General features: G+C 26.8%; 1 protein-coding gene across 1 annotated transcript in view; it reads right to left on the bottom strand.

Annotated features, from left to right (window-relative positions):
* Nucleotides 1–14371, bottom strand: part of sea (scheggia) — a 22242-nt gene extending 7871 nt beyond the window's left edge. Inside the window, exon 1 of the mRNA XM_067284297.1 lies at nucleotides 14113–14371. Within this exon, the coding sequence (XP_067140398.1) occupies nucleotides 14113–14227 (115 nt within the window). The 5' untranslated portion in view covers nucleotides 14228–14371. The remainder of the gene's footprint in view (nucleotides 1–14112) is intronic.
* Nucleotides 14372–14548: the final 177 nt, after the last annotated feature.

Raw genomic sequence — 14548 nt, 5'->3', positions numbered from 1 at the left:
GGTGGCAAAAAGTTGTACTTCCTTTAAATCTATGTTTGTTTGGTGCAATTTTGGAAAAAATATATCATCATGGATGCTATAGAAAATATCAACTTTGCTTGGCAAGAATTAACTGATAAATACACGAATGAAGTGTGGAAGAAGTTATGGCTGAAGGTATCCAAGAATTCTCAACGAGAAGAGCCTATCGCTGTATGGTTAGGTTGACCAAAATCAACCTAATTGACACAGCAGGACTAGGAGATGTAGACGAGCAGGATATTGAGGAGTTAACTGCAGGTTTCTGGTGAAAGCCTTACCCAACAATGAATTTCAAGAACTGGCAGTACAAGTCATGCAGAACTGGAAAATAGAGATTTTGAAAACGAAGAACCCAAAAAATTTCTCTACGGATTTTTTTAGTAAAAGTAACCAAAATTGTTGATCAAATTCGTAGCGAATGATCCAGATTTTGAAAGGAGTGCAAAAACAGGGCAGGAAACCCTAATTAACTATGTATGAACTTTTGATGCAAACTGGAAGTCATGTTATTTCAATTCAAAAATTTCCTCCAAAAGATGTAGATAGATAACTGGCACAACTATTGTTAATGGAAAAGTATAATGTACAGGGGCAAGACACTACTTATTTGAGGCAGAGAGCATATATTTTAAATTAAATAATTAAATAAATTAAAAATTGTAGCCCGGCATTATGATGATGTCACAATAAATAATTGCTCGTTATAATTTGTACTTTAATTTAATTTTTTAAAAAAAATATTGTAAGTTGCCACTCTAAATATGTTTTGTAAACTTTGTAACTGTTCTAATTTTAACTTAGCCTACATTTTTGCTTGATAAGTTTGTATTTTTGAGTGTTTTGTAGCCTGATGATGACCGTTCAAAAATGTTAAATTCTAGCAAAAAATGTTTTACTGCTAAGATATTGAAATTCTAACAGTGCGTCTGATTTTCAGAAACTGATTAATTACTGATGTTAAGCAGGAGATCCCTGTATTTACTTATGCTAAAAAAGAGGAGAAAATATATATTTGTACCAAATTTTTTTTCTACATATTAAATTATTGGTTTTTTCATTACTTAAGGTTATTTGATTGTTAAATCCCCTAGAATCACACACAAAAGACATCTCTCTACATATACTTATTCAATGATAATTTATCATCTTACTCCAATGTCAGAATTTTTCTTTAAGTTACAAAAAAATATATTTGAAAATTTCTATATAAATAAAAAATGCATATGCAGAATTAACTATAATTATTATCTTAATTTTTTATTCTATTTTATATAAAGGAATATAGAATTTTTAAGACAACAGACATTGATGTGTATCTGTATTTGTATTGTCTTTCAACTAATATTGATTTACTGTTAGATAATAATGTAAAAAATATATATAAACTTTTGAAAAATTAAACTTCCTCATCAAAACAACAGCTGTTTTACAGTTTCCTTCTTTTATGAATAAATAAGTGAATTTTTCTTGTCTTCATGGCTGCAGTCTTTCATTATATTGACAGCAATTATTAAGACTTATGATAAATTTTATTTATAAAAAAACACTGGACAATAATTACTTTATTAACTCTAACAACCAATATAATCTAAATTATTACAAATAGACATGGTGAAATTTTGTAAGAAATGAGAGAGAGCAGCTTTTATTCTATAAAATTTTACAATCTTGTGATTTTTCTTTTATATACATACTGAAAAGAGCATCACTAACAAATAGAGTGTTTAATTATATAAAAAATAAATAGAATTTAAGATATAAAATGAAATTTACTATATTATAATTTTGCTTATCACTAATAATTTATTATTCATTACATTTATTTATATAAAACTAGATTACTTGTAAAAAAAATTATATATTAGGACATATCAAACACAAGAAACCAATTTATTTAGCTTTATAAAATTCCATTAGAATTAATCTAACTACAATTAAATTTTTACAATTAATGTTTTATGTAAAAATAAATATAATGAATAATATAAACTCAAGAGCAAAAAGCATGGTTAATGATTTGACAAATGACAGTTTTGCTAAGTTGTGATTACACATCAGAACCAGATATTTTTATTTATAGTTATAACGTTATGTTGCAAAGTCATTTGAGATGTTCGTAAACTCTATGAGCACACACTAAATATTCATTGTATACAATAAAACTTCATCTATGTTAAATATAGGATTAATTGCATTTATGAAATTTTTAAAATGCTAAAAATCTTATTTATCTGTCATCTGTCATCAAATATGAGAATTAATTTCATATTAATTATATTGAAGTGGCCATATCCTAAAATGTAAAAAGCAAGACATTAGACATGCACTTTGATGTGACATCCCTAGTCATACAATGAATTCCAGTCAAAGAACATTGGTTTTCCAGCTTTTGGACATTGATGACAGATGTTATGACCAACTAATAAGCATTTCGCTTATCCATATGCTTGTTTGCAAAATAATGACCTACAGTGATCGTGACAATTAACAGTTAAATTTGGCTGAATGTAGCTTTGCTTCCATTAAGGTTTTTTTTTAACTTAGATAATTAGAAAAATGCATCAATACTCTATTTTAACTGATTCACACAACTGACACTTGAATGTAATGTACAGTACAGTACATACACTGTTTTCTAATAGACAACATTGCCAGACTGGGAGTAAATCATCAATTGGACTACTGTTTTTATAAATTGAATACTAAAATTTTTTATAGTATAATTTGTATGTAATTCATTTTTGACTTAAAATTTGTGAAATGAATATTGACTATTTTTGAATATAATAATAAAACAGTCCGAAAGCTGGTTATTTTTTGGGACAGCACATGATAAAAGCATGTGTATCCTTCCTAATTCAGGATGTCTGGTTACTTTAAACTTTATACAATCTTTTTCAGCTAATATTTTCTTAAACTTTTTAATTTGGAGACTACTGTATTTTCCAGTGTATAAGATGACCCTCGACTTTTACAGTTAAAATATAGAGTTTGGGATATACTTGCCCTATAAGACGACCCCCGACTTTTGAGATTTTCCTGGGCTAAAAAGTCATCTTACATGCCAGAAAATACAGTAAATTTTTAAAGTTCCAATAATAATTTTATATTTCACATATTTAATTTAATATAATTCATATTCAGAATAAATTTGGACAATATATTGAAGTGTTTACAAAACAAAATACATAAACTAGTAGTTTAAATATCTATAAAGAAATTTTTATTAAAATACTGAAAATCCAAATTTAAAAAATTTAAATTTAATTAAAATTCTTATTATTTTATTTTAACCTTGTATTATGTAATTTATTACATGAGAAAATCTCATATAGATTTTACTGGATCTACAAATCTAATTTCTGATTAGTTATGGTTTTTCAATTTGATAATCATAGTTAATTTATTAAGCAGTCAATTTGAAGACATTATTAGCAATAAAATAAAGTGTAAAGCTTGTATACATTTTATATTTTAAAATAAACAAAAGTTATTGTCACCATCACAATGCCAAGCTCAATTTTTAAAATCATTTTCTTAATTTACTTAATTTAGAATATATGTTCTCGATCTCAAATTAGCAGTGTCTTGCCCCTGTACATTATACTTTTCCTGATGATAACAAATAATGCTGATCATCTATGTAATGCCATTCAGGGGAAAATTTTTGAACTATTGACTTCAAAATCACTGGACTTCTAGTCTAAACCAGAAGTTCATACATAGTTAATTGAGGCTTTTTGCCCCTAAGCTTTCTATATCTGGCTTTGATTTTCATCTCTCTAATACCATTCTTGAGATTAAGAAAAAAAGAGATATACAGAGGGAATTTATAGGTCTACAACTTTCTCAAATTGCAGCCCAATTATTAAACAACAAAGTTTTATTTAAATAGAGATCATTTCAATAAATATTAATATTTTGATATACAGTTTATAGACAATGTATTAATATTTTCCAGACTTACAATAAACTCATTTTGAGTTATGAATCAATAATGGTTATTTTTATGAATCATCCCAGAAAGTGAAAAAATAAAATATTAACGAGTATTAAATATCAAAAACAAATTAGATTATTTCATAAATTTTGTAGAATATGTTCAAATCTGACTACATAATTTACATAATTAAGAATTTCTATTTATAGGATGACTTCTTCCCCCCAAAAATTAATAATAATAATACATCTGGAAAAAATGATACAATAATTAGCAAGAGTGAAATCAATTAGATATTTACTGGTACAGAAATACAATTTTATACAGTTATGCAGTTATTTTTATCAATAAAAACAACTTGTTCTACATAAAATCTCATTCAATTTCAAGATAAGTCATCCATACCATATAAGAAAAAAAAAAACCTGTTTAACAGGAAGTAGAGAACAAAGTATAAATACTAGAAAACTGAATATAGAAATATGAATGCATTTGAAAGTAAGCACAATAAATTTTTGTAAATATTTGATTATTACAAAGATAAATCAATTTAATGCTTTTAATTACAATCTCATTCTATGAACATTAAAAACCTAAGTATGTTTTAAAGTTTTCCTTATCTTTAGAAGCATACATTTTGGGAAACAATATTAAAGAATGTTTAAAATCTTTTAGAAATCAAATTAATTTTCTTTTGAGTTTCCTGAGTAGATCATTATTGCTTTAATTCTAGCTAAATTATTTTTTCATAAGGAATGCAGAAAGCATTTGAGTTTGATTTCTGAAATTTTCTGAATGTTATTTTCCAATATTTATACTTCCCAAGAAAAACTGAGAAGAATTTGAACACATTTAGATGTTTAGTGTTCTTAGGAAAAACTCTAATTAAAAAATTGATTGAAAATTGTTAAGACAACCAAAAAATAAATAATACAATTTGTATACAATTATGCAGTTAGGCCATCATCTTGCACTAATTTTAATTACTAGTGAGGTTGAGGCTGAAGTTTTAAATGCAAAAACATGTACATCGGACATTCAGCGCCACTTTCCTGTAAGCCTAGAAGTTTGACAATGGTGTTTGGAATGTCCAGCATGATTCCACTGACTTTCCAAACACCACTGTCAAACTTCTAGGCTTATAGGAAAGCAGTGCTGAACGTCCGATGTACACATTTTTACATTTAAAACTTTGGCCTCAACCTCGCTACTAACAATTAGAACTTAATTTAAAATTATTAAGTTAAAAAATTTTGGAAGAAACGATCAGCCCAGAGCAGAACTAAAAACCTATGAGAAGTTGCAAGCTCATGACTGAGACAATCTGTTCCTCCAGAATTTTCTTAAATTATTAAATTAAACTTCAACATTAATATTAATTAGAATTAATTTTAGTACAAGATTAAGGTTTAACCATTTTTCTTTAAATTTTATTATTTTTAATTTTATATATAAACTCAAAAATAATCAGGCTATTTAGATTATAATCGGCTATAGAATGCAGGCTTAGCTACCATTGTATATGTTGTGACAATAAAATTCCCAGAGTGATTTTATTATAGAAATACTGTAATTTTTTTCATAGTTGTCCTTTAATGTAGTCCTCTTTGCTATCTAATCATGCTTTTCAACAACTATACAATATAGAACTTGCTGAGAAAAGTCCTTTTCTGGAACAGCCTTTAGTTCCTGTCATACTTTATTGAATGAATGGTATGTACAGTACATCAAAAATAATATCCTTCCAATTTTAATTTTAGCTTAGAAAGTAAAAAAAAGTCTGCTGAAGCAAGATCTAGAGAGTAAGGGGTGTAAAAGCACAGCACTTTTTTTGCCAAAAATTGAACAAATGCTAATGAATGAACTGGAGCATTATTGTAAAGCAGTAACCAAGACAACTTTTCTTGGAATTGAGACTACACCCAACAAATGCAACTCAGAAACTTGTCCAGCACACAATGTAGTATTTTCCACTAATACCAAACCAAAATTCTTCAGAAAAAAATTTTGTGAATACCTTGAAAATCAAGAAAAATAATGAATATTGGTCTAGATGTGAAATTCTTGCATTCTTATTTCGTGCTTTTGGGAATTTTCAGATTCAGACACATTACCTAAATAAATTTCAGTTTGAAAATACTGTTTTATATAAGTATTTGATTATTAGTTATCATTTATTTATTTTTTTGATTTATTTACAAAATTTTATAATGGATTGTTTTGACAATGAATAGAAAAAAATATTTCACTACAGAACAAATTTATCTTTAAGTTTAGTAATTTAATTCACTGAAACTTCATTAAGATTTTTTTGTATATAAAACTGTTAGATTAAAGAGCACAAAATCTTAAATTAAAACAAGCAATTATTTATTGCGAGATCATCACAATGCCGAACTACAATTTTTAATCATATTCACAATTTATTTAATTTAAAACATATATTCTCCATCTCAAATTAGTAGTGTCATGCCTCTGTACAACATACTTTTCCTGAAACAACAGAATCACGTCAGTCATTTATGTAACTTTGTTCAGGGAAAAAAAATTGTTGAATTAAAGTCATGTGACTTCCAGTCTAAACTGGAAGTTTGTATATAGTTAATTGGGGCCTCCTGCCCCTAAACTTTACAATTCTAGTCTGGACTTTCATCTAACACCATTCTTGAGAATAAGGAAGGACAGACAGCAGACGACAGTGGGAATTTACAGGTCTACAATTTTTTCAATTGCAGTCCAATAAACAGATTTTAGAACAAAATTTTAACTTTTTATATGGTTTGAATATTTTCTAAAAGAATTGTCTGAAACTTTGTATCATGTTCACAATTCAATAAACAAACTGCTAAGTTGAAGAAACAAACAGTTTTATTTGAAATTCTACATTAACTATAACTACTGAGAAATGCAGTGATGAATAGTAAAATACTACAAAAATACCTTAGAAATTAAAAATGATTAATACAATTTTTAAGATATTTTTGGAGTGTTTTACTGCATTAACTACTAAATTAACTATAAAAAGTTCATCAATTGTGGAACTATTGTGTTATTATGAAGTAAATTTAGTTTGTAAATTATTACTATTATGTAAATTAATTATTGTAACAGTTCCAATGGAGATCAAGTACTGTACAGGAAGAATAGAACTTCAGCTCCAACAGTAGCTTATAAGAAAATATCTGTTATTTCTTTCCTTTCTATTGCAGAACTCTTTAGTAGAGCTCATTATTATGAACATGTTTCTTTTATAGTTTAAATTTTAGAATGAAAAAATTTTATTTGAATCTAAATATAAATTAATCCTATTCTTACTATGATCTCCAACATGTGTAGACAATAGCTGACTTCTAATTATAAATTACTAGAAATTAGTATTCAAAGTTTGATGTCTTTTTTTTATATTATTATATTATATTTACATCTGATATGTTATTTGTAGCATTCTGCACTGAGATTAATGAAGATATGGATAAGAAATTTTAAACTCAACATTACAGTAAATGATTATTTGCAGAAAAGTTTATTGATCTGAAATATGTTGGATAGTCAATTTTTATCCAATTTCATCTGTCAAAATACAAATAATATTTCTTGAGATTTCCCAATGGAGAATCTGATTAACTAAAACTTGTTTAACTGTTTATTTTAACATAATTAAACCGTAATTACTACACACTGCAGATGCAGGATTACATAATTCAAGAATTTTCTAATTGGAATATAGCTGGTGATCCCAACAAGATAGGAAATATCCTTAAAAATTGTTTAGCATAAATAATTTAGTATATATACTAAAGTTCAATCAGATATGTCATTGTATTATAAGATAAGATCAAATATAAAACAGTTGAAAGTACTAATGCCAAAATAAATACTAAATAGGGAATAATTATAACAAGAAAAATGTTTAAGATCATAGTAATTTTTATAATTTTTTGCAGAATATGTATTTACTTCTGTAGAACATAGTTTGGGAAACACTGGTCTAAAACATCAATAGTGAATTTTGCAAGTTGATACTACAAGGTACAGTACATGCAGAAAGTTCCAATCTTGGAGTTTCATCCTTTTCAGTGAAAAAGGCAATCCTGCTCCTACCAGTTGTATTGATATAATTTCTTGTTCTCACAGCAAAGAAACACCATCATAGCATAGGTATGTTTGCTTACATTTCAAAAGATGTGAATTGGACTCTAACAAGTGAATGATTAATTTGGACTAAAAGTGGATGATTAAGTCATTATCCTGATTAATACAATTAGAATAATGTGGAAGAAAAACTTAATCAGAGCAGAATTCAAATGTACAACTTCTGTTTATGATGCAGTTGCATTGCATCATAACAACATTATCTAGAACACTGTCCAATCTTCACTTCTAGACCAATAAATTTGGAAGATGTAACCATACTGGTCACTTGCCATACTAACTGAGAACAATAGAAGAATGCATAGATAAAATCCACAGTTAAGTACTTTCCTTCTAGTACATAAAATACTGGTACTTTTTAAAAGCTTTAGTCTATCAGACTTTAAATTTTAATGCAGCTATGAAATAGTAATAAAATAGCATAAAATAATAATTTCAGTTTAATTATTAAAATTTTTTTAGATATTTAAATAAAACAAAGATTAAAATTAACTTTATTGAATAAGGGATTAGAAATGTAATATAATTGAAATATAACATCAAATTAAATACAATTGAATTAGTGTCATGAAATATTACAAAATTATAAAATTTTTCAAATCATATAATCTGATTATCCAAGTAATGTGAACTGGTGCTACCTCTAATAACTGAAAATTTGGATAAAACAAATAACTACAGTCATTTCAGATTAAATAATTACAGATATAAAAAGATTTCTGTGATATCTTTTAAACCTTTTCATAACTTAGTACAGTGAAGGCAGACCTTTTTCTGAAGATGGATCAAAACTGAATTAGCAATTTATTAATTCAACATCTTGGGTCAAATAATTTAAGTAATTACAAAATGCTTACAAAGTTTACTTTACTTAACTTTGTAATTTATACCAGAAAACTAACAAATAAACTCTAATAGAAAATAAAATAATATGATTATAACAAATAAATATTTCATTTAATGTTAAATTTTCTGTTGTTTATTTGTTAATACTTTTTCTATCTGGTTCATAACTAGTAGCCTTTAAGACTTTGCATATGTGTAATTCACTTTCCATTACTTCTAATGTGAAAAACTGATTCAAGTGATTCAGAGTCCTCCAGGAATTAATTAAATTTACAGTACGAGGCACCACTGTACTTTCTAAACATTCAACATGGGTACATTAAAATCATTGTGCAGATCATAGTCCTTAGTGAATATAATTATATACAACAACAACAACAGTTTTTACATCATTTACATTATTTATTATGCAGCTAATACATACAATCATTTTACAAATAAAAATGTGCATTTTTATAGTTACATGTTAATATGAATAGTTTATCACATAAGGTAAAGTTAAAAGTAAAGTGATAAAAGGTGACAAAAACAAATTTTGAAATACATGTTGTGTTAAATTTTCTTTAAAGTCCTTTAAAAGATTTTTGATTTATAGCAGTTTCTCGCTTCTTTGTTGCAATGTTCTGTAGTTGCCTCAGCATCAAAATATCAGTAGATGCTTTTCATTTCCTGCTGTCCAATACAAAAGTGTTGCTTTGATGGCATTTAGACCATCTGTATGAGAATACTTGTGTACAAGTCATCCTCATTCTGTTCATTATTCATTCATTCATCAATGCCACTTCCAGTTTGATCCTTAATAACCAGTAGACTGTTTGCAAGGTCTAAGAGAGGTTTCTTTAGGAGTTATTTTGATTTCCTTTTGGTTGATGATGATAAAAATTCCAGTTTTTAACAAGCATTAATTCCTTAACATCCTTTCAAAATTCTGCCAACCAGTAATTTACATTAATGTTTTTTAGGCTTTGAACTACAATTTGGTCATTTTCTAAACCTTCCATCAGATATTTCAGAAGTTGGCACTAGTTATCCAGGCATTTGATCAAGTTCTGGATGACAGGTGTTACATTATGAGGTAATAAAGGAATATGAGGAATATCCTTACTAACCAGCTGATAAACCAAGGCATTATTCAAATTCAAGAAAACCTTATGTAGAAGATTATTTTCATCCAAAAATTGCTTTATGCTTAGAACAAAATCTTAATGGATCCATTTCATAAATAAAAAGGGATCTATCCATGTAATTTTTTGGTTGGAATACTTAACAGGATAATTTTGCATTAATGTTTTTAAAACTTAGTTTTTTGATTTGCCAATAACAAGGAGTTTAAGCTTGTGGTCATTTGATTTGTTTGAACAAGCTATAGTCAGGAACTGACTTTTTCTCTTGAAACAAATGTTTTTGTTGGTAACATTTTACAGTTTAAGCCAGGCTCCATTGCAATTGTAAACTTTAAGTTAATTTTTCAATAATTTTGTCTAAGGTTGCAACAAACACTGCTATCTCTTCTATGCTGGCTGACAACCCGTTATTCTTCTCCATCTTTAGAATAATTATAAAAATGCAAAGTTTTTGTTTTTGCAGACAATGGGTTATCTTTCTCATAGTCAGTGTTGACTAAAACTTTTCTTAGCTTCTTGTTGCTGTTGTAAATCCACAGAAAAGACTCCTCTAAATCTTACTTGAGATTGAGCAAATCTTTCTTCAGGCAGACTTATGGTCAAAAAAAGATAAACCTGATTTACAAATGAGATCTGCCATTTCTTTTTCAAAAACCTGTTACCTTTTTTTAAAGATACTAGACGTCTGAAGTAATCTCTTGTGGGATGCATAACAGATCTTTTTTTTTAAACTGAGATGTTCTGGGCTTCTTCTTCCACTTGTACAATTTACAAGGTTTGATCACAATTTCTAATGAGATCTAATATTAATTAAACAAAAAGGAAAATACTAATTTTAAAAAATAATTACTATAAGAAAAATATCTATTGATTAAATTATCCATGCACAAATATACATAAATACGCAATTACAATTTTATTGTTTTTTTTAACAGATAAAAATTATATTAAATGGATTTGTAGACATTTTTCAAGTTATTTTTTATATTTGTTTAACTTAATTCTTAAAAGAATCAAGTTAAACAAAATTTACAGATGGATAATTTTATAATTTAAATTTAAGTTAAACAAACAAAATAATAATAATAATAAACACAATTTTATATTTGCAAATGTAATAATAAACTATATTTTTTTTCCCGCCTACTATTCAATGTTTTTTTCTGGAGTTATTCCAATCATCAGTCTAATAATTTTTTAAATCTTGTTATTCTATAGTATGTGAATAATGTGCCAGAAAAAGTTGTCCTCTATTTTTGATATACTATACATTTTTATTAAAATATAATTATAATACCAGTTGATTTAATTTTTAAAAAATAATTCAAATTTCTTAAAATGTTTCAAATATTTTCAAGATGTTTGATAGCCTACACATTTTTTAAAGTATTTTTTCTGACTAAAAATGACATTATAATAAAAGAAAATAAAATCTTAACTATTTATGCAAATAATAAAAACATTAGAATCAACTAGAAAGATATTGATGCAAACTCTTGAGAAGGATAATGATAAAAACCACTAACCATTATTAAAAATAAACTGGAGTTTTGAAATTTGGTAAAAGAAGTTCAAAAATTTAAATAAAGCATTTTGAGGGTTAAAACACCTCTTAGTAGACTGGAATGACTTAATAAACACTCAATCAAAAGTCTTAAATTTTATTCCAGTAACATTTAATTTGAAAAAAACCTTTTCCAAATTAAATCTTACTAGAATATAATTTAAGGCTTTTGATTGAAGTGTGTATAAATCATTTTGAGATTATATCTTTAAAATTTTCTGTTCTTATGTAACTGAGTAAAGTTATTTTCTTTTGAGAAAAGCTACCTTCAGGATTATTATTATTATTATATTTTCCTTATTTTTCCTAGTTTAATGATGTTTTAAACATAGAAATTTTTTTTAATCAAACATATGTTTTTTTGTAATAATCATTAAGTCTAATATCTTTATATATAAAATAAAAGTAATGTTAGTGAATTTTCCAAACAATATATTTCATAAAATATTATAGTTGAATGTCAATTTTTCTCTAACTTCAAACAACATATTTAAAAATATAGCAAACAATATACCTTTAACAGTTTGGGAAACCAGGACAGTTCGTTAAATAGGTTTTCAACCTGGTTAACAAGTCCTCTTCAGGTATAAAAGAACGTAAGAGGAATGCAGGAGCAAGGACTTCCTCTCTCCTGCCTAGCAGTTTCTCCTCAATCTTTCACACTATTCACTGACCTTATAACCCTTCTTCCCTTGGTTTACTCTATCCCATCTTTCCTATTTCTCACTAGCATTTCTCTTACATCCAATTACATCAGATGGTCCATTAACCCAGGTTGAAAATGTTTACATTTCCTTAAACTATTACAAACTATTAAATAGTATGTTGCTTGCTTTATTAAGTTAACAGTAGCGGCTAGTTTGACTTTATATTCAAATTCAAATTGAAAATTATATGAAAATGCAAAAATGAAGAAATTTAGCCTTGCATTTTATAGAAGGAAAAATCGTGACAAAAGTTCATTGAAATCAGGTCAATATTATTTTAAATGTCCTTAAATTTCTAGCTGAAATATATGTGAAAGTGTAAAACAAAAATAATAAAAATGAAACATTATTTTTATTTTTAAAAAAAATATCTGTCAATTTCAAGCATTTTAAATTCTTATTAAAATACCAAAATTTTTAAAGATTTAATTTAAGAAAAATTTAAAATTAGTATTTAATATAAATTAAAAAAGCATTAACTTCTCATAAGGTTAATTGTATAATTTTAACAGATAATTTTTTGTAAATTAATTGAAGATACATCTGTCCAAAAAATCTTTGGTAACCACCATTTATTAACTTCACATGTTCCAGAATACAAATTCTCATAAGTTATTGAATTAAATATTAATATAATATAGCTGTATTTTGAATATATTTGATAGAGCATTAATAGCTGTAAGAGCAACAAATAACTTAAAAAAAAAATCATAAATGCAGTATATGAATATACTGTACAGTACAATAACTATGCATGTGCTTAAAATTTATCAACAATAGCCTTGACCATTTCAAAGCAGGAAAATTTATTATTTTATGAAGGAAAATAAATTATTGTAATAAATGTATTAGTATTAAGATTGACTATATAATATGAAATAAAAGATTAAATTTAATTACTTCATGCCGGTAACAGGTTATAAATTAGAGGAAAATAACTTACATATATTAAATACTATACTTAAAAAAGTTAACTGCATTTTCAAAATGTATATATTTTATAATAACTAAAAATAGTTCTTTTAATGAAATTTAAATACATAGTAAGCTACGTAAAACTTCCATATTAGAAAATAATTTAAAGTAGTTGGTAATTAAAGTAAATTTCCGGAAATTATTCTGTAATGCATACCATATTGTAAGAATAAACGATATAAAACTATAATCTTCTACAGTATGTTTGTTTGTTTGTTTTATTAAGATATGGCTATGCAACACTTGGATGATCTGCCTAGGGGCGGGAGATCTTTTTAATGATAACCGGCCCCTATTTGAGCGTTACAGACATGGAGAAAACCCCACACGGCCGGCCCGTTCCGGCCAGGTGCAAATCCACAACCGAATTCCCAGTGTCTGGGGACCAAAACCACTTGGCCACCGTTGGGCCTTCTTCTAAAGTAACATTGATTTTTTTTTAAATTACCAGAACATGAGAAATTACAGGAAAAATTTAAAAAGAACCTTGAAATTCAATTTTAACACTAATTAATTTGGATAACTGACTTATACTTTTTATATAAAGTAACCTGTACTTTTTCCTTGATTTTCCTTTTATTTTTATTTTTTTATTTTTTTGAGTGGGAAAACCAAATTCTGGAATTAATCAATATCAAATAAAAAATATATATGAATTAAATTATCTTTATTCTTATAGATATGACTTTAATAATTAAACCTTTTAAAGAATATGTCAAATTTTGTAAAAAGAAAACATGTTAAAATAAATGAAGAGAAAAATATTGCAGAAATAAACATTACCTGCTAAAATACCCTTAAAAGTTTTCTGAGATGGAAGGACAGAAAAAGCTGCACCCGTGTTGGACATGGATGGTCTTCCAAAAGGATTTCTAAATCGATTACGATCAGAATCCATTTTGTTATTTTGATTTTATTGCTTAAGCTAATATCAAATACAACACTTCACTTCACTCTCTCCTTCCTCTTTCGCCATTACGAAACACCCTGAAGCGACCTCTGACGTTAATGTTGTCGTCACGATCAATTGGTTGAATCTGGTTTATCGTACCACTGAACATACACTTCCTGAGGCCAATGACAAGTTACGTTTAATAATCGATAGTTACAGTATTATGTAAAGTCTAAGACTGATTGGTTATTTCTTAAGCACACCCATTTCTTAACCAATGACTAGTTAGGATTTTCTGTATCGTCATTTCATCCGTCACGTCACACC

Source organism: Centruroides vittatus, unplaced genomic scaffold, assembly GCF_030686945.1.
Source record: "Centruroides vittatus isolate TY-2023 unplaced genomic scaffold, ASM3068694v2 scaffold_1167, whole genome shotgun sequence".
In the NCBI taxonomy this organism is placed as follows: domain Eukaryota; kingdom Metazoa; phylum Arthropoda; class Arachnida; order Scorpiones; family Buthidae; genus Centruroides; species Centruroides vittatus.
Note: the sequence above shows the minus strand (reverse complement) of the source record. Positions and strands in the feature narration are given on the sequence as shown.